Source organism: Oryzias latipes, chromosome 4 (assembly GCF_002234675.1).
Source record: "Oryzias latipes chromosome 4, ASM223467v1".
NCBI classification, from domain to species: domain Eukaryota; kingdom Metazoa; phylum Chordata; class Actinopteri; order Beloniformes; family Adrianichthyidae; genus Oryzias; species Oryzias latipes.
The window spans coordinates 25237351-25264285 of NC_019862.2; the positions used below are offsets into that span (position 1 = coordinate 25237351).

A 26935-nucleotide genomic window follows, 5' to 3' on the forward strand; every position below is an offset into this window, starting at 1 on the left:
CATTTTAAAGTAAGCAGCTAGTGGGAGTGGAGGAGAGGAATAAGGACCGGCATTAAATGGACACATGGAGCTTGATGTCATCAGGAAAACAGTAGAAGTGAATGTCGAATTCATGAAAACTGTTGTCAAGTGGGAGGAGAGTGTGGCAACAACAAAGATGTCAAGCAAAGTCCTTAACAGACTCTCTGTGATTAAAAAATGTGTTTTGTTGTTTTTAACATGTTCCAGTGGGATTTTTCTCCTGATGGAGGACATGCATTAAAAAAATGAAGCTAAAAACTGCATTTCTGAGTGTTTCTTCATTGAAATCGTGAATCAGGAGCAAAAGAATAAATAGTTTTAACGTAGAACCTAAACTGACAACCACAAGCTCTCTGTTTCGTTGCGTTCCCATGCGTCCACTTGTAGACAAATAGATTTATGCACACCTTGGTTTCCTTGTCTGAGCTGGTATCTGGTTTAAAACTGGATAACTCCAATGTTGATCGCCATTTTTGTGTTAATTTGGGGGTGTGAGGGGCTGTAAGCTACTGGGAGAGCATGTAAACAGAGATTTCTCAGTTATGGGTGATGGGAAGTGGGAGCGGGCTTACACTGCACCAACGGTCCCACCCGCAACTCAGAGGCGAATTTAAAACAGCATAATCATAATAAAAAGACCACTTGGAATGTTTGCACAATAGATCATGGCATTTTTTATAAGCCCAGAGGTTCTTCATTTAATTATGAATAAAAGACAAAAAGGCAGGTCAGATAAAATGCATTTTTCCTTCAAACAATTTTACTTAGCATTTTGTTTTAAACTTAACGTATATAAAGGTTTTTATCTTTTTCCTCGATCATGTTAGAGAAATGTCTACAAGCCGCTCAAAGCTTCTGTCCGTCTGTCACCATGCATGTGTTTGAGGGTCTGTCTCGTGCAGCAAATCTGACCCCTAGCCCCCCGCAGCACATGCATGAACTTGCATGCCGGTCTGTCAACATGTGTTCAGACTGTGGGAAAAGACAGCACACGGACAGCAGAGCAGCGGCGGCATTTTGCGTGTGTTCACCCATGTATGATCCGATTACAGTCTCTGTGCTGTTTGGAGGTGAACATACACCAATGGAGGGACACAGAGCAAAACGTACCCTCTCACCCAGCACATTAAATCAGTGACTGCCACCTCCTGATGCCCTGAAACAATCAGCCGCCTACATGCAGCTGCTGGATCACGGAAAACATTTACACGTCCTTGTCACGAGTGTGTGGACACACCAGCTACTGACGTGTGTTCCTGGGGTGGAGCTGAGTGTAGATGAAGCTCAGCAAGTCTGGATCAACCTTCCTCCAAGACATTTCTGAGGTTTAAGGTCCATTTAAGCAATCAAAGCAGAAATTATTAAGTACAACACAGCCTAGACTTCTTATTGGGGAATAGAAGAATACAACTGTGGCACTAGGACTCTGAGTTCCAACAAACTTTTCCTGCCTTTGTGTCCATCCAAATTGGCTTTCTTGAAGTTATTTTCTGACAAAATGCTGAAAAACTGGTTTCAAATACAGTGGTCCTGAAGTTTGATTTGATTTATTGATTTATTTCAAGCATTGTAGTCAAAGCAATAAAAGAAATTACACATATTTATCAAACTCATTACAGAAATGATGAAATGCATAGATTAAAAAGACAGAAAACAAAACAAAAATGTCACTTAAATCACATTTGCTTAATTAAATACAGTGATCATTAACTGAAGTATAAGTAGAGTTTGATATATTGCTTGAAAAGGAGTGGGAAGAAGCAAGCTTATATAATCCCACCCCTACTGAGTTCATTCATTTGATAGTTTTACAGTGTTTTAAATCCGGTTCTGATCAGATAGATTCTCTTCAAGTAACAAAATCCAGTGCCTAGTAATGATTGATGATCTTCAGAAAACATTCATTCATGATTTCAGTAAACAGTAACGATACCGATATGTAATAATAATTGATTATCATTAGAACACGATAACATCAAACTAGTAATTATTGCTACACATTGCAGATCAAGTAAAGAAAATCAATAGCTTATTGATTGTAATTTAAACATTTCAGTAATCATTATTGCACATTACAATGTAATACTCAGTGGTTGTAATTAAAAGAGTTTTGATTATTTCACCACAATCAAGTTCACACATGTATTTGGAATTATTCAAACACCTGTTGATCCTTGAATCCTCTTATCTTCATATCCTGAAATAAGAGTTTCTTTATACATTTTCTTGAATATTTGAATATTTGAACATTGTTTGAGCTCATTACTTAAACTGTTCCAAAGTTTAGTGCCACACACCGACGCACTGAAACTTTTCTTTGTGGTTCTTATCAATTTGATCTTGAAGTTCCTACATCCCCTCAGTCTGTAACCTCCTTCATTTTCTAAGAACTGTTTTTGGATATTGGATGGTAACAATTTCCAGCTGGCTCTGTATAAAAGTTGTGCGGTGTAAAAATCCACAAGGTCATACAGTTTTAAAAGTCTTGATTGATAAAATAGATTGTTCGTATGATCAAGATATCCGGCTTTATGTACAACTCTGACGGCTCATTTTTGAAGTAGAAAGAGAGGATGTAGTGAGCTCTTGTAATTATTCCCCCAAATTTCTATACAGTAGGTGAATTATGGTAATATTAAGGAGCAGTACAATAAATATCTGCTGTTGTATCCTAATATATGTTTAGATTTATTTACGATTGAAATACTTTTTGAGACTTTAGTTTGTATGTGTCTGATGTGTGGCTTCCAACTTAGTTTGTCATCGATAAAAACCCCTAAGAATTTTATTTTTGTAACACGTTCAATTAAGACATTATTTATTACAATTGAGGGCTCTTTATTTGTGTTGTAGTTTCCAAAAAACATCACTTTGGTTTTATTTAGGTTCAAAGACAATTTGTTGTAATCCATCCATAATTTTATATTATTTAACTCTGTGTTCATCACCTTTATAAGTTCCCTTTGATTGTCTGTAGAATAGAATATATTTGTGTCATCAGCAAATAATATGAGTTTCATAAGCTTTGAAACATTGAATATATCATTTATGTAAATATTGAATAGCAGCGGGCCCAGAATTGATCCTTGTGGGACACCACAACTTATCTCTTTGGTTTATGATGTATATTCATCAATCTTGACAAATTGTTTTCTTCCCGTTAAATAGCTTTTGACCCAAGCTAGCGCTAGTCCTCTTATCCCATACACTTCCAGTTTGTCAAGTAGGATGTCATGATTGAGAGTGTCAAATGCGTTTTTTAAGTCAATGAAAATTCCAGCTGCATATTTCTTTTTGTCCAGAGCATTTGTGATTTCCTCCACAGCATCAATGATAGCCAATGAGGTTGATCTATTTTCTCTAAAACCATATTGGTTTTCATTTATAATGTTATATTTTTCAATAAATAAAGCTAATTTATCATTGAATATTTTTTCTAAAATTTTTGAGAATTGTGGAAGAAGAGAAACAGGTCTATAGTTTGTAAATTGGTGTTTGTCTCCACTCTTATAGATGGGAATCACTTTGACTATTTTCATTTGGTTTGGGAATCTCCCAGTTTGTAATGATAAGTTACATATGTATGTTAGAGGCTTAGCTACACTATGAATGACTTTTTTCACCACCTTCATATCTATATCCTCACAATCTTTTGAGTTTTTACTCTTGAAATTATTCACAATTGATATCAGCTCATTTTCGTTCACATCAGAGAGAAAGATTGAGTGTGGGATCCCTTCGATGGGTGGATTATTGTCTTTGCTAGTTTTGCATTTTGGAATTTCCGATGCCAACTGTGGACCTACGTTTACAAAATAGTTATTGACACCGTTTGCTGCTACATTGATGTTATAGCTTTGACCCTTCTCATCTGTAAAGCAATCTGGATAAGTTCGCTTTTTTGTCCCATTTTTAATGATGTTATTTAATATTTCCCAAACTCGCTTTACGTTGTATTTATTTTCATTCAGTAGATTATTGAAGTACGCTTTTTTACTGTAACGTGTTATTTCAGTTAGTTTATTTTTATATGACTTATATCTTTGTTCATTTTCTCTTGTCCTCTGTTTTAAGAATTTTTTATACAGGTTATTTTTCTTTTTACAAGCATTTTGTAGACCACTGATTAACCAAGGGCATTTGGCATATTTGTTCTTGAATTTATAAATTGGACAGTTCTTATTGTAAAGTGACCTAAATATTTATAAAAAACATTTATAAGCAATATCGACATCTTTCTCTCTGTACACAGAGTTCCAGTTTTGTCTGGATAAGTCATTATTTAGAGCATTCATGGTTTTTTCATTTCTTAGCCTTTTGTAGACTGGTTCTTTTATAATTTTCTTTGTCTTCACATTGATGTCAAATAGTGCAAAAACTGGTAAATGATCAGTTATGTCACATATCATTAGTCCACTCATATGAGTGTATTCTATATTATTTGTAAAAATATTATCAATAAGAGTAGCACTTTGAGTAGTGATTCTGCTGGGTCTTGTTATGGTTGGATATAAACTCATAGCATACATTCAGCTGATAAAGTTGTCGGTTGCTTTATGTTTGCTGGGGTTTATCAGATCGATATTGAAGTCTCCACAGATGTATAATATTTTGTTATTTAGAGAGGTAAACATCTTTTCCATCCAGTCACTGAACACTTCTAAGCTTGACCCTGGCGACCTATAAACACAGCTTATAATGACATTTTTCCCTGAATTGTTACATATTTCAATTGTAAGACATTCCAGTATTCCATCCACTGCGACAGACAATTTATCAATTACTGTAAACTTTGTATTTTTTTCCACATATATTGCAGCGACTCCACCTTTTTTGTTTACTCTGTTCACATAGTTCAGTTCATAGTTTTCCAATTCAAAGTCAGCGTCCTTGTCGCGGCTGAACCAAGTCTCAGATATGGTTATGATATCAAATCACATTAACAAATCACTCAATGCGAAGACATTTAAAGCAGCTAAACAAATAACACACAAAAAAACAACAACTACATTATAGATAATAAAACAAAATTAAAAAAAAATCAACACACTATTAAAAAAAGCTGCGTTTCCATGGACTATGAAATTGCGCAAATTGGATTTGGATTAATAAATAGGGATATTAAAATGGAAACACGACAGTTTTGAAAAGACTCGCATTTATTGAAAAAAAGATTTTGCGCTTGGAGGAGGTGGTTTTTGAGGCACATCGAAACGGACGTATTTCACAACACTGCAATGGAAACACTTTTAAAATGAAATGAATCCCGTGACCAACAACTGGATACCACGCTCTTAAAGTTAAGCGTAGGGGGGAGGAGATGCTGTAGTATCGCGAGACTCAACGAGACCGGTGTGGCAACTCAGCTTGGCGGTGCGTAAGTAGCAGAACAAACATTTCATTATTATATCATTTTACTGCCATATCAATTAAGCTGGTAAACTAACATCTGTAAAAGTTGAATAAGCCTTTTGACAGCCTGGAGGACCTGGAGAATTATATAGACGGCTGCTACAATACCGTCGTTATGGGGAAGACCAACACCACTACTCCTTCCTCCAAACGCGTCCGACCAGAAAGTTCTCCCGGAGCTGCCTCCTCTCCAGGCAGTGGAATCAGTGACGCTTTAGATTCCATTGATAAAAAGCTCTCCAGCCTTGACGGCCGCTTGAATCTGTTGGAGATCCTCCATAGAGAGTTCCAAGGCCTGCGAGAGTCTCTGGAGTTCAGCCAGCAGCAGGTGCAGGAGCTCGCAGCGGAGAATCAGGCCCTCAGAGAAAGTGTCAAAACCCTGAGCAGTGACACCGCTCGCCTTTCTGAGGAGAACCGTTCGATCAAGGAAACCCTCCTGGATCTTCAGTCGAGGAGCATGAGGGACAATCTGGTGATCGCGGGGGTTCCAGAAGAGGCAGGAGAAGACCCGGAGGCGACGGTGAAACGCTTCATGGAAGCCCACCTGAAACTCCCCAAGGAGGAGGTGCAGAAGATCGCGTTCCAGAGGGTGCACCGGCTCGGAGGAAGAAGGTCCGACAACCAGCGTCCGCGACCGATTGTAGCCAAGTTTGACAACTACAAGCAAAAGGAGATGGTGAAGGGTCGCGGCCGGGAACTGAGGGGGACACATTTTAGTGTCAATGACCAGTTTCCGGTTGAGATCCTGCGGCGCCGAAAGATCCTTTTTCCTCTGAGGAAAAAACACCTTGCCAACGGGTCCAGAGCCGTGGTTTCTGTGGATAAACTCTTTGTAGATGGAAGGCTCTTCCGAGACCCGGAGATCACCCCCTGGCTTTGCTGAAGATCTGACATCCGAAAAAACAGCGGCTAAACGTGTTGAATGAATGAAACCGGCTCATCAATCATCCACACCTCCATCTCGCTGAAGCAGTTTAAGTTTTCTCCCCTCTCATGTTTCTGTTGTTTTTCCTGTTATGTTTGTTTCTTTCTGTTTTTCTTTACCTCTTTCTTCTTTTTAGTTTCCCCTCTCTCCCCCCCTCCTCATATGTAAATTATCCAAAGGTAACACGTCCCCCGGTAAGTTGGTTTCTATTTATGCACGGAAGGGCACGCGCGCGCAGACAAGCGCGCACACGGGCAAGCACACGCGAACCAGCACACACTCGCGGACATCCCGCAAACACCTCACATAAGCCCACATAGGACACATGCAACATGCAGCTCACACAGTCAGGAAACGCGCACGCACACAAACGCACAGTGTTTCTTCATCGATCAGCGGGCACGCGCACATGGACCGGCACACACTCTATTTAGCCTTACATTCTCTTGGTCAGAGCAGTTATGAACAGTCTTAACATTGTTAGCTGGAATGTGCGTGGGCTTGGCTCTGGGCCAAAGAGATTGAAAGTGTTATCTCACCTGGATGATCTTAAAGCAGATATAGCTCTACTGCAGGAGACCCATTTATGTACACAATCTCAGGACCTCCTGTGCAGCTCAAAATTTCCAGTCATATATTCTTCTAGTTATAACTCCAAGCAAAGAGGAGTTGCTGTTTTGATTAATAAAAATGTTACATTTACTCATAAGGATACAGTTACTGACCCAGAAGGTAGATTTGTAATTATTAATATATCCATTCAGAATAAGGACTATTGCATAGCCAGCATCTATGGTCCAAATGTTGACGACTCTTCCTTCTTTCACAGATTCTTCACCTCACTCTCAGTTCACTCTGACTCCACAATCATTATAGGAGGAGACGTCAATCTGGTTCTGGACCCTGAACTTGACAGACTCAGCACAGCAGCAGCCCAGCGCACATGGAGGTCTGCAAGTATTCTAAAGCAGTACATGAATGATCTGGGTCTCTGCGACGCGTGGCGCTCATGTCATCCAAGCACTAAAGGGTTCACCTTTTTTTCTCCAGTTCACTATTCACACTCTCGTTTAGACTATTTATTAATCAGTAACTCTCTTTTAAAAGAAATTAAAAGTTCCAACATTCATCCGATTATTATCAGTGATCATGCACCAGTCTCTGTAAATATTTCCAGGGAAAAATCCACACCCTCATGTACGACCTGGAGGTTTAATACGTCTCTGTTAAAAGACCAGGAATTTCTTGAATTCTTTAAAAAAGAATGGGCAACCTTCCTAGAATTCAACAATACACCAGACATCTCACCGTGCGTTCTTTGGGAAGCAGCAAAGGCAGTCATGAGAGGGAAAATCATTTCTTATTCAACGCACAAAAAACGCAAAGAGAAAGCAGATTTATTAGAATTAGAAAATAAAATCCAAACCCTGGAGACTGCTTATGCTGCTTCTGCACAGGAACACATTCTGGGAGATCTGAAAAATTTAAAGCTGCAGTTAAATGACATCATTAATAAACAAACACAATTTCAAATACAAAGGCTACGACTTGAAAGATTTGAAAACTCTAATAAATCTGGCAAATTTCTGGCTAATCAGCTTAAAATTAATAGAGAAAAATCATCAATCACCTCTATTACGGACCAAACAGGAAATATCAGTCATGACCCGGTCAAAATTAATAACGCATTTGAAAACTTTTATAAAAACTTGTACACACCACAGATCAATCCGTCAGAGCAAAGTATTGACTCATTTCTTAATAATGTAAACCTACCCAGGTTAAATGAGGATCAAATAACAAACTTAGACTCTCCGTTCTCGTTGTCTGAACTTCATGAAGCTCTGTTACTTATGCCTAATGGTAAAGCACCAGGGCCTGACGGCTTTCCTGCTGAGTTTTATAAAGAATTCTGGGAACAGCTGGCACCAACGTTTTATGAAACGGTCACATCTATCAATGAAAGCCAATCAATGCCACCTAACATGAACTCAGCCAACATAATTCTTCTTCTAAAACCAGACAAAGATCCCAATAGTCCTTCAAGCTACCGCCCTATTTCTCTAATCAATGCAGACGTAAAAATTATCTGCAAAGCACTAGCACAGAGAATAGAAAAAATCACTCCTCACATAATTGACTTCGACCAAACTGGATTTATCAAAGGCAGACACTCGGATGACAATCTCCGAAGACTTGTTAATATAATAGATTTTGCCACCATTAACAACCAGGAATTGTCCATACTATCACTGGATGCTGAAAAAGCTTTTGACAGAGTAAACTGGAAGTTCCTTATTGCCGCCCTCCATAAGTTTGGTTTTGGAGAAGCATTCATCAAATGGATCAAAATATTATATCACAACCCCAATGCATCAGTTAGAACTAATAAACAGACTTCAAACAGGTTTTTTCTCGGAAGAGGAACCAGACAGGGCTGCCCACTCTCTCCTTCTCTTTTTGCTATATTCATTGAGCCTTTAGCTGCAGCAATAAGACAGAATGAAAGCATTAAAGGAATCAAAACTAAACACAGCCATCATAAAATTAGTCTCTATGCAGATGACATATTACTGTTTTTAAGTAATTTACATTCTGTAAATGAAACGGCAACAATCATTAATGAATTCTCCTCTATATCAGACTATTCCATTAATTGGAATAAGTCTGTTTTATTACCACTGAACAATAATGCGGAGCAAAGACTCACAATACCAGTTAAATCAGGAAATATCAAATATCTAGGTATCAATTTTTCCCCCAAACTATCAGAACTGGTGCAGCTAAACTACACCCCATTACTGAAAAACATACAGGACGATCTAACACGCTGGACCAACCTGCCTCTGTCCCTTATGGGCAAGGTAGCCACGGTAAAAATGAAAATCTTACCCAAAGTTAATTATCTCTTTTCAATGATTCCCACACAACCGCCACTAAAATGGTTCAAAACATTAGACTCATCCATATCAAGCTTTTTATGGAACAATAAACCTGCAAGAATTAGTCTAAAAACTTTAAAATCTGCAAAAAGCTGTGGAGGATTAGAATTACCTAATTTCCACAAATACTTTCTTGCAAATAGATTACAATACATCTTAAAATGGTTAAAAAATAATCCAGAAACCAACTCATGGTTAGACTTGGAACAGGCGTTATGTGGAAAGATCAACCTGTCAGATCTTCCATTTATTAGCCAAACAGTTAAAAAACAGGATTGTTTCAAAACTATTAATATAAACGCCACTTTAACAGCCTGGTGGGAATTTCTCAAAATATCAAAATCATCAATTCAACCGTGCAAAATGACACCCATCTGGAACAACCCAGACATCCTCATAAACAAAAAAATTATCCACTTCCCAGCTTGGCAAGCAGGGGGCATAAAACAACTAGAGCACGTAATTATTGATAGAAGATTCATAACTCCCCAGGAACTTCAAGACAAACATGGAATAAATAACTTCTTGGAATATCAGCAACTTAAATCAAGTATTACTAAAAAATTTAAATACAGAGACAACGATTTAAAGCTACCAGATGTAGTTACCACTCTGATCAATTTCTCAATGAATAAAATTCTCTCCAAAATATACAAACTTTTATGTAATTTAGATAATAACATTTCACTTCCGACAACAAAATGGGATGCGGATTTGAGCATCAGCACAGATGAAAGCTTTTGGTCAGAACTTTGTCTAAACACCTTTAAACTGACAAAAAGTCCAAATCTGCAGCTAATCCATTTTAAAACCCTTCACAGAATTTACTACACTGGACAGAGGATGTTCAAGATGGGTCTCAGCAACTCAGACATTTGTCAGCACTGTGACAGTAATCTACCCGACAATTACATGCATGCACTGTGGTTCTGCACGCCTGTCCAGGCTCTCTGGCAGCAGGTATGTGCCGATTTATCAGTCTGGCTTAAGGTTTCAATCACAGCTTCACCGTCACTTTGTGTGCTTGGTGACATGAGTGCCATCGATGTAGAAGGAGGATTAGGCTCTATCATTTTCATAACTCTTTGCATTGCTAAAAAAACTATTTTAACAAATTGGAAAAGCAAGAAAAATATAAATATAAGTCAACACAGAAATCTGCTGCTTGATCAGATCAGCTTGGAAAAAATGTCAGCCCAAGGTTCAAGTAACTTTGAAAGAATTCGGTCTCTCTGGTCTCCCATGGCTGACTCCATGACTTAGGGGATGGGGGGGCCTGGTCGTCGCTGCTCCTTGCCCTTCTGCCGTGGGCTGGGGTGGGGGCCGGGGCCTCCGGTGCCTGGCGGGGGGTGGTGGGGGCTCCGTTGGTCGGGGGGTCGGGTCCGGCGCCGGGCTGGGGCGGGCTGGGGCGCTGCGTGGTCCTCTGGGCTTGGGTGTGGGGGTGCGTGGTGGGGGGGGGGGGGGGGGGTGTTCTGGCTTGGCTTGGGGGGGTGGTCCCTTTGCCTGTGCTGGGGGGGGTTGGCGGGGGGCGCTGCTCGGGGGGGGGGGCCCAGCGGCACTGGATGGGCTTCCCATCTACGCCTGGGGCTGGGATCAGCCCTTCCCTGGCTCTGGGGCGGGACGGGACAACCCTCTTGGGGCCCCCGGGCGCTCTGGGTGTCATCCGCTTCGGCTGCGGGGTCTGGGGTGGGGTGGGGTGGGGGGTCTTGTCGGCCCTGTCCTGTGGGGGGGCATTCTGGGGGAGGGGGGGGGCCACTATTGGTACGGGGCAGGGGGGGTTGACGGGTCGGGGTCTCCGCTGAGGCCATCGGCGGTTTCCCCGGCCGGTTGGCTGCCTCGGTCCCGTCGAGGCCTGACCAGAGCTCTTCTAGGGCCGGCGTTTGGGGGTGGGGGCCTGGGCTTGCTCCGGGGGGGGCCGGCGCTTTCTGGCTCCTCTCCCTCTGTGTGGGGTGGGTGGTGCTGGGCCTGGGGTGTCGGCGCCTCCGGGGGTGGGGCCCCTGGGCTGGGTGGGCCTGGCCCCCTTGCTGGGGGGGGGGGCGGGGGACAGCTGTTTGACCACCGGGGGACAGTCTACCAGCTGTCCCCAACTTACCCCCTTCCTCATATAACCTCATAATAGGGTGAGGGGGTGGGGGGATTAGCCTGCGATGGGCCTTGGGGGGGGGGGGTTTACTAGGCAGTGGCCCCCCCTCCTATGGCTGCCGTATGGAGTGGGCCCCCCCTCTTTCGGTTTTATTTGCACCTTAGACATGTAGGGCCCTTGGTAGGGGGGGTGCTTGGACATCACTGCCAGCAAGCAGCAGATGTCCTCCTAGCACCCTACCCGCCAATTTTAACCACACCTTAGACATTTAGGGCCCCTTGGTGGGGAGGGTGAGGGGACATCACTGTGAGTAATCAGGAGATGTCCCCTTAGTGCCCTACCCGCCAATTTTAACTGCACCCCCCTTAGTACACACACCCCTCCCCCCTCAATATATACATCCCAACATAAACACACACACATGCACACACACACCCTCTTAAACACACATATACGCACACACATTTTGCAAGGAAGGTGGGACCTAGGACCATCTGTCCCCTGCCTCTTCCCTGGTGGGGGGTACGGGCCCCTTTGGAGCGGCGGCCGTGTCCCCGGGGTGCCGGCTTCCTGGGCCCGACGGTGCTCTCTCCGCGCGGTGGGGGGGTTCACATTACATCTGAGCCGGGGGTGTTGGTGTCCCTGGGGGGTGGGTTCTGGTCCTTGCTCCTGAGCACTGGGCCCCGCCTAACTTCCAACTGTGGCCGAGCCTGGTCGGGCCATATTTACAACACCCCTTGTGGGCCCTCTTTTTTCCCCGGGGTTCCCCCCTCCTGGGCGGGGGCGGCGGGCCCCTGCCTTGCTCCTCCCTGGACCAACCGTGGGCCGGGCGGATGGCTGCCTGGAGTGCGGGGCGGGTCTCCCTTGGGGGGTCCTGGCTCGTACCTGGGGTTGGGGCGGGGGGATGCCCGGAACTCCTGGGTGGTGGTGGGGTGCTCATCTGGGGCTGTGGGCGTCCCTCTCCGGTGGGGCCCTGCGTTGGGCTCTCCCGGCGCGGCGGGGGGGCTGTTCTCCTGGTTGGGCTGGGGCGGCCCTCTCTTTCCCTCTGTGCCTCCCTGCTCTCTGGCTCTGGGGGGCCTTGCGGCGGTCCTGCTGGCCCTGGCCTGGGTGGCGGGCTTGGTCGCCCGGGCGGCGGTTGTTCCCTGCCGGTTTCCGTGTGGCGTGGGGGGGATTCCGGCTGCCGCTGTTGCTGCGGTGGGGGTCTTGGGGTGGGGATGGCTGGGCGCTCTCCTTCCTTCTTTACACATTCCACCATCCATATTAGAAGAACATGAGCACTCACCTGAGCACGGGTGTTGGCTCACCTTTGCACTGGCGGTTTGCGTGACTGAATGACTGAAATGTTTCACACTAGTTGGTTTTAAGGCATAAGTATGCGTGTGAGCACTATCTGTTTTGTGTACATGTCGACAGATGGACATTTTTGCAACTAGCAGGTGTGTTTGACACTTGGGTGTGTGTGTGGACAGGCTCCGCCCTTTTTGTACTGCATTTGAGCCTTACCATGGTGATTAACAACCAGTAAACTTGTTGCTCTATGCTGCTTCATGGTCTTATCCCCCTTCCCCTCCTACTATCACCCTCCTTCCCCCCCTCTTTCTAACGTCCCTCTCTCTTCTTCCCCTCTTTCCTTTTCCGTCCGGTCCAACACCAAAGATCTTCAAACATGTTTGAAATTAATAAAGTTTGGCCTCAATTACAAAAGGGGTTTATTCAGACATACCTTTGGTTTGTCTGAAGATTAATAACCCCTCTTGTTAAAGTAAAATATGTCCAACACAAGAGGCCCTCGGCTCTCGTCTGTTTGCCCAGCTGTTGGACAGGACAAGGTAAAAAAAAAAAAAAAAAAAAAAAAAAAAAAAAAAGTTAAGCGTTTCATGCTGAATTGTTGGATCCAACCACAATTTCCCAAAATCCCTTCATCTGTAAGGAGGTCGCCGCTCCATGGCCTGAATAAGACGCCAATGTCTTCTTTAGATAGATGATGATGATGTGTCCATGTTTTTGTGTGAGTTTGTTCGTGTTTATTCACTTAATTGTGATTTAAAGGAAACAGTATGATTGCCAAATTGAGTTTTCTGACATGTCTTGAAGTTGTGTGTGTAATAGAAACGCAGCTACAGATGAGATGATGACATTTGATTTTTGTACATTGTTTTAAATGCAACATCAACCTCCAAATTCTTATAAATTTTTTATGATTTATGATTACCATGATAAGTCTCCAGTGTCGCCTCATGCCAAATAATTTTCAGTTGAGATGATGGACAAACATCATCCAATCAGCCAAGTCCCATCGCAACCATCTTTTCAGGTTTCAGTGAAAAAGAAAAAACATTTCGGAAAACATAAATAATTCCCAGATATCAAAATGAAATGTTAAAAACTAAGACCCAATTAGAACCTGGAAAGGCACTATGGGACATCACTGATTGGAGGATGACGTTTGTCCATCTTTTCAAGTAAAAAGTTATTTGACATGAAGCGATCTTGAATATGCTTCATACTAATGAATCATAATGAATATGGAGACATTGAAGATGCATTTTAAAAAGCTCAAATGTAAAAATATCAGACATCATAATCCGATCAGCAATGTCACATTTTACCTTCCCTTTCCAGTTTCTTATTGTGTTTTTAACTTTTTCTATTGATTTCTGGAAATTTTCTGAAACGTTTCATTTTTTCCAGAATTGTATTTTGGTTTCTGGAAATGTATTTTGATTTCTAAAATGTAAAGTTGTATTTTTAAACTTTTGTTTTGCTTTTTAGATGGCCGTTGTGATCTCTAACATGCTTTTAGCACTAAGTGACTTGTTGATGTGATTTGTACCAATGGGCCACCGTATTTAAAGGATCTGAAAACAAATAAACAAATAAACTGTCACGGAACGGAAGGAATAGCTAAAAACGATGAAAATGTCAGCCTGAGTGAGAGGTGAAAAGAAACTTTTACAGTGTAGTCTGCTTCCTCCGTGCTGTGGTGGGGGTTGTAATACTGGGAGGTGTTGTAAAGTAAAGATCAGCTTTGTGGAGCTGAGCATGTGTAACTCTCCATTACCATTACTTATGTATGCAGTACCTGTCATGGTGCTAACAAGCCTCCTCACACTTTTCATCTTAACAACTTGGCTTCCTCCAATAAGCAGAGAGAAACTTGAGGAAGGAATGAGGACTGATGAACCCAAACCACTAAATCACTGCTGCCATAAATGTCACATCTTTGTGGAAGGATGTCTTCATGCATCATGGCTCCTGATGAGGGAGTTCAGCATTAAATCCATCCGCACTTCTTTCTCTTGGGAAGACGAGCCTCCGTGATGCCCCGGGGTGATGATTTTTGGTTTAGGGTGTTAGAACATTAACTCATGCAGCAATATAAGCAGAATCTCAGTGACATCACAGTTTGGATCCCAAGAGATTTGACTCCACAGTGAGTCTTTGCTCCCCCTTGTCTACTTTTGGTTAAGAGGTAAAGGGAGGAACAAGACCAGACACAACAGACATTGAACAATGAGGATTTTCCTACATTAACTAAAATACTGCATCTTTCAAGGAGAAATCATACAGGACAACAATAGAAAATGCTGTATACTTTTTTAGCGCTTTACAACCTTCTTAAACCCAAAGTGCTTTACAGTCCCAGTCTCATTCACACACAGGTGGTGGGCGCGGCTGCTGAACACTGGCCCCAACATATAACCACCAGGAGCAACATGGGATTCAGCGTCTTTGCCAAGGACTCTTTGACACATTGGCAGGCAAGACGGGAACTGAACCTGCAACCTTCCGAGGTCGACCGCTCTAGGATGTTGAATGTTGAATTTACAGTAACAGTTTAACTTTCTTGTTGGTTAGACTCTAAAAAAGCTCAGATCAGGAACAGAACCATTGGTAAAGACTCAGATGGGGAACATTAAACAAATGATTTACCCCAAGAGAGTGAGAAGGAGGGGGGAGGGGTGTGATGGGCTAAAATGCAGAGGCATTAAATACATTTTTAAATTCAAGGCAAAAGGAAATTAATATTGATTGGCTGTTAAAACATTGGCAGAAAATCTATTGGATCAAAACAGTGAATAAGTAAATGACAGCATGTCGACTGGGGTCCAAAATGCTGAAAATGGAAACTCTTAAGCAGAAGAGAAGACTCTTAGGTCAGGGCTTGAAATGTGAGCAGTATAAGCTCTTCAGCAGGGGGAGTGAAAAATATGAATGAAAGAAATTGTTTCAAATGAAGGTCTAGTTAGAGACAGGAATGGCGGAAAAGACTTGACCACCACCAGCTGCACGAGGCTTCCTGTAAATTATGGCGTTTAGGAGACCTGACAGCAGGTGGCATCAGCATGACATGGAATTGATCGGCTGGAATATTGATCCACCATAAAATGCAGGCAGAGTAGCTATTGGAACAAGCAGGGATAAAGATAATAAATGAAATGAGCGCATCAGAATGAAAGTGACAGCAGCACAAGGTACGATGAAGAGAGGAATAGCTGATCTTCCTCAATAAAATTACATTAAAGTTTCACTACAATGTCTTATCAGAATCATGTAGTAACCCCTTTTAGGACCACTGTATGAAAAGAGATATATGTGCTGCAAATTTAAGTGAGAGGAAATGGCAGCTGATATTTGGCTGCACAGTTGTTTTCTTATACCCTTTTTTTCAAGATTTAATGAACTTCGGTGGAAAAGGGAGCAACTGTACTGGTGTGCTTGTCCAATGGATAGATGTATAGAGTTTTGGGCTTATTTCTGTTTATGTAGTTTTATTCTTTGGATAAAAAGACATTTTAAACATCCGCTCAGAGACAGAAAATGTCAATTTTAGCTTAATCTTCCTGAAGCATTTACTTGTCCACCTTTACTTGTCCACCTGTCCGACAGCCATGTTGATCTGTCTTTATAGCAAAAAGTAAAACATTTAGAATCATTTCACGGATAATTCCTAAATTATACTTATTTTCATGGCGTGTTGATGTGACAAAACCATGTGATTGTACAAAAGTAATCCCACATAAATAGAATTACAGTAAAATAAAATATATAAAAGACTCCAAAGTCCCACTCTGATCATCTTTCGCTCTATTTTAAAAGTGTTCCCAATGGTCTGAAAAATGATTATTGTGCTGTTTTTAGGCATGAAAAACAAACCTGTTGTTTTCTAGGTCATAATCTCTGCACAGTGGCAGGAGTTCATTAGAAATTTGTCTATGCACCATTGGTGTGAAGTAAGCCCACCCCACTTCCCATCATCCATCTGTTTACATTCTCTTGCACTCTTACAGCCCCCACACAACCTCAACCTAACATTACTGGTGGAACAAAAATGGTGGTCAATACTGGAGCAATCCAGCAAATGAGTTTCGAATCAGATGCCAGCTTGGACAAGCATTGAGCGGAGCAGGGCGCTTGTGGCTTGCCGTTGTAACTTCTATGTCACAACTAAAAGCTTTTTCCAACTACACATTTCTGTCTGTTCCTGATTCACAACAATTTCAATGAAGAAATGTTCAGAAGTGAAATATTAAGCCAAATTTTCTTTATGTCCATCATGAGAAGAATGCCGTAAGAACATGTTAAAATAACACAAAACACACAATTTCCATCAGTGGCTTTTTGAAGTGACACTTTGAATGGTTTGTTTTCTTGCCTCAGCCTAATAATTTTTTAATATTTTGATTTTAGACTGATTTGTTCTTAATTTTGTTGTGCAGCTGTGTTTGTGTGAATCTTCAGGTCAGAACAATAACCTGCCTCTTAACACAGGCTTACTTCAGGGGTGCTGCGTGTACACAAGTGTCGACGTTCAGCGACTTTCTGAGTAGTATCCAGCCGTGAGTCAGACAGCAGGCCGGGTCAGTGAAGGAACAGAGCAAACGTCTGGCTCTGGAAGGTCCAAGCTGCCCTCTCTGTGTCCTCTCTGCGCCGGCTGACCCGGCTCTGTGCCGCCAGCAGTAGACCTGCTGTTATGTCAGAACCAATCTATTCCTGTGTTTTACAAGCTTTCATCTATGCCACTTGAGTAGAGCCTTTCCACTGTTGAGGAGCTTTCCACACCAGTAGGATTCAGAATAACTAACAACGAGGTTAACAGCAACGGCACGGAGCGACACTGAGCATGTGCCACGCACACACACACCTGGCTCCAGGGATCTGCGTGGATTCTGATATGCTGCAGCTCTGCTATGGTAAAATAAGATAAGTCTGCCTTTAAATGGGAATCACTAGATGGAATGATTTTACACCTAAATCAAAAACCCTTCTTGACACAGCACTGTCAGAAGTTGTTTGTGTAACAGTGCGTTCGTATCTCACCATTTAGAGCTTAAAGATCATCTCTGCTGGGAATCGGATTGGGGTAAAAAAAAAAAAAAAAAAGAAATCCTAAAAATCATCGGAATTCCTAATATCATATCAGAAAATGCTGCTGCCGTCTCCATTTGCGACTGAAGCTCCTTCATAATGCTCTACTTTAGCTGAATGGGGTCACGCAGACCGAAACAAGCTCACATCCAGGTGTGACTGCGCCTCTGCCCGGGTGGAGACACGGACTGGAAGCAGCAAGGAGCATTTTTAGCTGACAGCTGCGCCACAGAGCCCCGTGCAGCTGCAATCATCTTCCATCACTGCTCATCAGCTTCAGACCTCCAGGAGAGCTGACAGGCAGCCGCGGCCAACATTTGCTACTGTTTGCAGCAAAGACAACAAGACACGTGGAAAATCAAATGCCTGCTCAAATGGATGTCAGGAAAAGAGTTCCTGGAGAACTTGTGGGATGAGGAGCTGCTCCTTTTAAATATAGACAGACTAAAGCAGCTCCGCTTAGGAGACTGTTGAGCTGTCATTGAAATATTCACTGGTTAGTAATGAGGAAATTGAGCTGCAGCAGGACGATCTCTTGTGCAAAATTAAAGGGGAAGAAAGGAGTTGGAAAAACCACACAATTTCAGGTTTGTAGTTTTAGAAATGCCATAGTTCGCTTGTTGACATAAATCCCTGCAAAACAGTTATTATTGGTATTTATTTTTTAAATAGAAAATATGTATTTTATTGAAAAAATATTCACACATAAATGACAGAAAAACCCAGGATGTGTTAGGCATATGTGCATGTACATCAAGTAAAGCCAGGTTTTGAGTTAAAGACAAAGAAAATTGTGTTTTGCCGTTTTTAACATGGTTTTCTGAAAATGGTGGATCTATTTAAAGAAGATTAAACTTAAAATTGCAGTTCTTAATATTTCTTTAAATCTGGTTTAAAAAAGTGTATTTGTGATGCTGAAAATACACTCTGTGGGAAACAATCTCCCTGCTCTGCTCCGTTCTAATGCATCCTCTTGCAGACAAATAGATCCATGATCGTCTTTGTTTTCTTCGTCTAAGCTGACATCTGGCTCTAAACTGCACGGCTGGAAAGCTCCAACACTGCTCACCTTTTTTGTCGCAACAATAATGTTAAGTTGGGGTTGTGAGGGGCTGTAAGCTAGAGGGACTTGCAATGAGTCACTTTTGCCACTAGCCTCCAGTGGTCATTGGTGGAATTGCAACATTAGTTAGTTTTTGATCAGCATTGAATCCAGAAACCAAAGGTGGGGGCTTGATGTCAAGAAAACTGTCCTGGCTTTTTAGCAGACTTGGCTTATTCATCCTATTTCTAATTTTTTTTGCCCACCTTTTTCCCCACAATTTAACTTCTAAAATATAAACGTAAAAGACTCTTAAAAGCTTTACCGTCATTTAGCGTGAGGGCTGACACGGGAGGGTAAGTTGCAATGGATTTTCTAAGGCCTGTTTGTTTTGAGAACATTTGGTTTCACAAATATTTTCATCACATTTTAAAATTTGAAAAACAACGACTTGAGATTAGGTTCTTGGGATCAATTTCCATATTTCCATGTTTTTAAAAAACCTTTTATCTAGTACCAGTGGAAAATCTAGAAAGTTATACATGGGGAAAAAGGAGGTCATGTGGATTTAATAAAAAACATTTCGAACAATGCGCCTAACATTTTTAATAATGCACCACATAAACACTCTTGGCTTAAAGTATGCAAGTGGCTCTGCGACAAGCATCTTTTCAAAACACATCATGTTTATTTACTCAATAAAAGTTGCATCCGCTTTAAATTTTTATTGCAAATCATCTAAGTGACTCTTAAAAGCTGCATTTCAGCCAAAGTATACATTGATCTTTGATCACTTGTGTGGCAAATGTGTTTTCCTCTGTGTGTCTTAACCCATCACACCATTGTATTGACATTATGGTCTAATTTATGTAATCAAAAAATTAAAATTTAACAAAATGTACACACTTGTTTTCATCATCCTTTAACAGAATGTCAACACTGCTTTATTCTGGGAACATGTTTTTTTTTAAAAGTAAAGGTTAAAGCTTTTGCTAATGCGATGTGATGAATTATCAGGAATATAGTTGTCAATGTTGTGGTCATAAAGTTATTTGTTAAATAAAAATAAACAAATCTGACTTCAATCTAATTCAGTCTCTTTTCCAAATGTCCGGTAAGACACTACTACAGTTACAATGTGAGCTCACTGGGTCTCCCTGTGCTGGTCCCCAGCCTGGATAAAATACAGGGTTGTGTCAGGTGTAGGAATTTCTGCCCAACCACCTGTGTGACCTCTGACGGGATGTCTAAGGTAAATAACAACAGTTTGCTTTGTTTGTATTGGTTGCAGCAGTAAAATTTGAATATGATGTTATTTTACACTTTTAAGAAAAAATATGGAATAAAACAATATGTTCTATCACAAAAGTGCTTTTCACAAATGCAACTGGAAACTAGTTCGTAAATAACAAAAACCCACAATCACTTCCTCTCAGATTGATTTCTTTTCCTGGTCAGTCTGTTTTGCCATTAGTGCATCTTATTGACCAACATATTTTAAAAAAAGAAAATCCCTTCATCCATCTTCCTCTGCTTATCCGGGACCGGGTCATGGGTCAGCAGTCTAAGTAGAGATGCCCAGACTTCCCTCGCCCCGCCGCTCCTCTGGGGGGACCCCGAGGCTTTCCCAGGCCAGCCGAGAGACGTAGTCTCTCCAACGTGTCCTGGGTCTTCCCCGGGGCCACCGCCCAGTGGGACATGCCCCATGCAACCTCTCCCCAGACACCCAGACTAGATGCCCGAACCTCAACTGGCTCCTTTCGATGTGGAGGAGAAGTGGTTCTACTTGAAGCTCTCCCTGGGTGACCGAGCTTCTCACCCTCTCTAAGGGAGCGCCCAGCCACCCTACGGAGGAAACTCATTTCAGCCGCTTGGATTCTCGTTCTTTCGGTCATGACGCAGAGCTCGTGACCATGGGTGAGTACTGGAACGAAGACTGACCGGTAAATTGAGAGCTTTACTTTTTGGCTCAGCTCTCTCTTTGCCACAAAGGACCGGTACAGCGACTGCATAACTACGGACGCTGCTCTGTGAAAAACCTAATTAAATTTTTCTTTTCTTTTCAAAGCAAGGCAATCCCAGCCTTCCTATGGTGAGGGGCATGGAGCAGCTTAAGGAGATGCACCCTTTAAAAATGTTGCCAGGTAATCCTGTGTATTTGTTCTGGTGAAGTCTTGCTTTTTTCCACAAAATAAATTCTAGGTTTAAGATTTTTATGCAGCATTTATAAACATACGCTACTACAGTGCAACCAATGGCTGTCACATCCCTTAGAGTGAAACATGTGAGCCACGTTTGACCTCTCCCCAGATGGAGAGGTGAGCTGCAGTCACGCTCGAGAACCAATTGGTAGTTTAACCCCCCAGTCCAAGTCTCAAGTGCAGAGCAGAGAGGGGCTGGGTTTGATCCGACTGTGAAATTGATCCACTGATCCGCTCCGGTTCTTTGTATGGAGCCGCTTTTGCGCAGAAGGCTGGGTGTACTGGACACGTTTGTTACCTGATGACCGCTACAGCAGGCACTTGCCGGCCCTTAAGATGATAACATCTTTTAAAATCTGATTTGGGCCATAAAACATGTCTGCAAACCACTTCTCTGTTGAGTCTACATCCCTGCTGCTTCCAGCCTGTTTGACCCTCAAACGTGAATGTCATTAGCATTCTGTCACAGGACTGAAAAGCATCAAAAGCATCAGAGGCAGAGCAGAACAGAGCCTCCACCAGCAGGGAGTGGGCAGTGAAACAGCAGTAGAGGGGTTCAAACTGAGCTGACACCAACTTAATTCACAAGGAATACGGTTTTACTAAATGCCAAATAGACACAACCTGTACACCACCCTTTATGATGACAGGATCCCCCCCCCCCAGTGGGATCCATCCAGGATAACTGGGGGGCGTCTGGAAAGAAGTCAAAAGAAAATGAAAGGGCAAACAAATGATGCATCCTTTGTCCTTCAATCTTTGAAGGAGTATAATTATCTGTGGAGGGGGAAGTGATAGCCTCCGGTCTAAGCAGAGTACATGCCAAAGTCAAGATTAAGAGTCCTCTGACTTCATATTTTCCTGTCCCCAGCTGAACTGAAACCTGCCTTTAAGCATGAAGATGCAGAGATGAGGGGATGTCAGATATTCTCCCCACACCTCAGTGGCCTGTCTGCACTCTGCATCCCCATCCCTGAAGCCGCTGCCTCTGCCTGATGACATGTCAAAAACGACTTCCAGCGCCGCTCTGGCTCCCAAAACTTTCATTTTAAGATTGCAGCTCACACTCTTCAGCTTGTAGGCCGACAGACTCAAGAGGGTTTTTTCTGTCAGTTTACGTACAGAATGTGACCACCTGGCCTCTATTAAAACACAAGAACTTTATCAGTGTTCTTTTGCACATGACAAGATAACTTTGACCTGTGCCAGCCTAAAAATCACCAATGACATAAAACAGGAACATCGGTAACATTTTCCGGCCAGAATTATCCGCACTATTTAATTTTAAAAGAAGCAAAAGTAAGAAAATGTTTACGTCAAAAACAAGCCAAACTGGAAACGTGTAACTCACACAGAACTGAACATCCCTACTGCATGTTGTAGAAATCATGCTTCAGAGTCATTCAAAGGTTCTAGCAGAACCGGACTTTCCTCTCCCTGCTGTGAAACTTTCACAAATTAAATTGATAACAATAAATGCAAGGATGAAAACAAATATATCAGCTATCATTTTATAGATACCTGAAACCTTTTCTTTTATTTTTATGCAAAGTTTGTTTTTATCTTCATGCAAAGTTAATATTGTTATTTATATTTTCCTTATGGCGGTTTTGTAGTGTGATCATTATGAATGACAATGTTAAAGTTCAGGTTACGAATCAATAGAAGAGGGAATCATTTAAGTGCAACAAAGATATTGTTACTTTAATGTCGCTAATTAATCTTGAGTGGATTTCCACTCTTTCCCACTGTTACCGTGATTCAAAAGATTTTACTTATTTAAACTACAATGAAGATACTTGAAATACGCTGATACTTGAAACCTAAAGATCATTTTTATGAAAAGTTTTTTTTTTTTTTCTCTATGTGAAGTTAATTGTTTGTATTTGTATATTGCTTGTTGCACTGTTTTTATGATTTTTTTTTTAAAGAACATGGTTTCATTGGTAGAACTATACCAGTACACTACAAGTGTCACTTTCAATAATTATTCCACTTAGTTTTTATGTTTTTAGGCAGCTGATGAAACATAACATTTATTTCCCGCTGTTTAATGCACATTTAAAATTGGAGTTACTTTGCTTAGTAACTTATAACTTCTAATATGCAGTAACTTAGTTACTAACCCAATTACTTTTTGGGTGATGTAACTAGTAACTATATAAATCATCTTCATAGTTGTTTCTACCTTCAGCATATCTCATCCTGAAGTTTTCTTTTTGAACCCCCCTTCTGTGTTCCACAAATGGACTCAACTAACACTCATGGCTGCTGTCACACTGAACAAAGAAGTCTGTGGTGTGTCCTTGGTTTTGCTCCACTTTCATATTTTTGTGTATGAAACATTGTATTTTTCTCCGATACTCTACAGAGGACCAAAGTTGCTTCTGAATAAAGCTTGAAAGAACCTCACACACACGCTCACATGCACTCCAGCAGAGACTTTCCTGTCTGCAAATATCTGATTCTGTCACAATTCATGTCCCTTCCTGGGTTCCAACAATGTGCCCTTACTGTCAGGGTCAGAGGAGAATGGCTAGATTGGTTCCAGCTGATATAGAGGCAAAAGGAACTTAAATGGTTACGACTAATGTCTGCAGAAGAGCGTCTCTGGACGCACAACACGTCCAACCTTGAGGCAGATGGACCGCAGCAGCAGAGGACCACACCAGGATTCACTCCTGTAGGAAACCGAGGCTACAATTCACAGACTCACCAAAATTGGACAATTGAAGATAGGATAAACGTCTGGTCTAATGAGTCAATTTCTGCTGCAATATTCAGATGGTAGAGTCAGAATTTGGCGTCAATAACATGAAAGCATGGATCCATCCTGCCTTGTATCAACAGCTCAGGCTGGTGGTGGTGGTTGTTTTAGGTGTGGGGGATATTTTCTTGGCACACTTTGGGCCCCTTAGAACCAATTAAGCATGGTTCTAACGCCACATCATACCTGAGTATTGTTGCTGACCATGCCCATCCCTTTGTGACCACAGTGTACCATCTTCTGATGGCTACTTCAGGATAAGGTGTCATCTCAGACTAGTTTTTTGAACATGACAATGAGTTCTCTGGACTCAAGTGGCCTCCACAGTCACCAGATCTCAACCCAATAGATCACCTTTGGGATGTGGTGGAACGGGAGATTGGCATCATGGATGTGCAGCCGACAAATCTGCTGCAACCGTGTGATGCTGTCATGTCAATATGGACAAAAGTCTCTAAGGAATGTTTCCAGTACCTTGTTGAATCTATACCACCAAGAATTAAGGCAATTCCAAAGCCAAAAATTGGTCCAACCCAATACTTGCAAGGTGTGCCTAATAAAGGACCAGTGAGTGTAAATCTTTAGTCTTAACAGGCTTTCCCTCCATCACTTGATTCTATAGGCCTTTTTTGGTCAAATTGACGACATAGAATAAATCAATTAAGGTATAAAAATTGATTTTAAAATTTAGTGTGCTGATAGTTTGCCAGTCCCAGCAACACCTGTGTGCCGATGGAAAGCATCTTTAGAGAACATATTTAACATTTTCTCACTAAAATACTAATTTAGATGCTGCAACATAAAACTGAAGAATCCCTTATTTACACTCCTTAAAATGACCTGCATGTTGTGGAAGGTAGTCCAATTTCTTGTTGTGAAAATCAGTGGAAGAGTATGTGTGTGTGTGTGTGTGTGTGTGTGGAGGGGGGTGGGATCTTCATCTCACTGTGCGCTGTGTAGCAAAGAATGAAACAAAGATAGCACCAGAATATAAAAAAAAAAACCAACTGTGTTATGCAACATCCCTATTAGCACTGCAACAAATATTGTACGTTCATCGGCCTATGAGTCATGTAAAGTGGGTTTGTGATTGGAAACATACCTCTTCTGCAGCAGTCTGCTCAAAGGCAAACTCCAGGGTGGGCACAGCCAGCTGATTGGCAAAGAAGCTCATATCACCAGGCAACTGCAAAGAGCTGACATTGGGTCCTGGACAGTTTCCTCCACGAATGCAGCTCAATAATTGTCTCTAACAAAGTTGGAAACAGAGATGGAGAAACACTATAAGGAAAATGTTTTCAAGAAACACGAGACATATTAACAAAAAGACCAAGATTTGTATAATATTTCAGGAGAAAGCTGCAGGGGATAGACCATGAAGCAGAGAGGCTATCCAGAAAAATCAGACAAATGTCATTGTTTGTAGAATACTAATAGTTCTCTGATGTTTGCATCAAAATTGTAAATACAGGTTTTTCGGATGTAGAAACTGTTAATTTATTTTGTTCTTTATCCCGTTTCCAGCTGTTCTCTATAAATTTAAAATGCGTAGCAGGGCATAAACCAGCTCATTGAGAGCATCAGTTAAAAAAACAAAACAACAACAAAGAAAACATTGGTTCTTTATACTAGAAAGTAAACAAAAAATAAGAAAGAAATGATGACTGATACAACAACAGTAGAGATTAATGGTGGAGAGCTTATCCAAACAAATTTATGAAGCAAAGCATTAAAAAATAGCAAATAAAAGTTTTGGATTAGAACTAAAAGCGGTTTATATGAGTAGGGAGGTGTGTTCAAGAACAATGTATAAAAGCTTAGCTGGCCTGGAGAACAGAATTTTGGGATAAAATAACCCAGATGACTGAAAACCTTCAAAGATTCATCCACAAATTACAAAGAAAAGTCTAGATTTTGGGGCTACCACCTTCCAAACTCTTGCAGTATCACATTGCTTTGTGTTAAGTTATTGTTAAGACCATTTGCAGGCTATATGTACAAAATGCACAGCCCTTGAATGTAAGATGAAAGTTTAACCAGGAAGAACATTGACCAATCAAGGACTCTGATTTGGTCGTGACATTTGGATAGTGTCCTTTTTAGTTAAAGAAGTGCCAACTGTTTAAAATTGATCACAGAGAATACAATTAATAATTGCAGTTTGTGCCCAGCTATATATATGAAACTAAGTCTTTCATATATCGGAATAGAGCTGTGAAAGAAAAAAAAAACTTGGAGCTTTGCGGAAAAGTAGGACAATTTCACTGTGAAAGCTTGAGAAGGAAAGTCAACAGAATGCTTTAGTTGTAGCTTGAAAACACAGCTGCCAGCCACAGGAGTCACATCTTGTCTTTAATGTTCTGAAGGAAACAAAGAAGAGCAGAGCAATTCCAAAGTCCTTCCTTACTGGTTGATGAAGAACATGGCAGAAAATCAGAAATCCACCAGAAGAAGGAAATAATCCAACAAAATTCTCTTCACTCTCACCAAAATAAGTCTAAATGGAGTTATTCAACAAAGTGAAGAGAATGAGAGTTAAAGGCAGGTGATGGCAGGTGAAGAAAATTAGACCTGATTGCATGAACCATGGTATGGAAAGGCAGGAGGATCAAAAAGGGGGAGTCTAACCTTACAGAGCAGAAAACCAAAAAGGCTACCAAAATGGGGAGGACTTTTGTTGTTGGGTTTATTCTTTTTGCATTCTACCTGTAAACACACCAATTATGCATAGGCTTTAATAAAACATGAACTGAAAAAGAATTCTACCACCTCCACAGAAAATGAAACAAAAAGATCTGCAGACTATAGGTTATCATTGGTGTAAAATCCGCTTTAGCATTGAAGTTATTGAGAAAAATGTTTAGGAAAACTACTTCCAGGGATCTTTTGAGAAACTGCAACAATGCGATACTTTTGGGTTTGCATCAAATTCAGAAAGATATTATGTGAAACAGCCAGTTTTGTAAAGAATATGAATCCGTATTGCCAACAAATTCATCCCTGACATCTCACAGCAAGCAGCCCGTACAGGAAACTCCTCCAGCACAGAGACTGGGATGCCACAAATTCAAGATCCCATCCCTCTGAGAAACACATTTTTTGAGTCCCATCCACCTCCAGGAGCAATGACTTTCACTTTGCCAACATTTCTGAGAGGAAACGTTTTTAGAATA

At 41.5% G+C, this 26935-nt stretch overlaps 1 protein-coding gene across 1 annotated transcript in view; it reads right to left on the minus strand.

The window, feature by feature from the left end:
- LOC105353989 (inactive N-acetylated-alpha-linked acidic dipeptidase-like protein 2) overlaps positions 1 to 26297 on the minus strand; it is a 129081-nt gene extending 102784 nt beyond the window's left edge. The window contains exons 1-2 of the mRNA XM_023954464.1: positions 26170 to 26297; positions 24865 to 25011 (exon numbers count right to left, since the gene is read on the minus strand). Of these exons, the coding sequence (XP_023810232.1) occupies positions 24865 to 24936 (72 nt within the window). The 5' untranslated portion in view covers positions 24937 to 25011; positions 26170 to 26297. The remainder of the gene's footprint in view (positions 1 to 24864; positions 25012 to 26169) is intronic.
- Between the last annotated feature and the right edge of the window lie 638 nt (positions 26298 to 26935).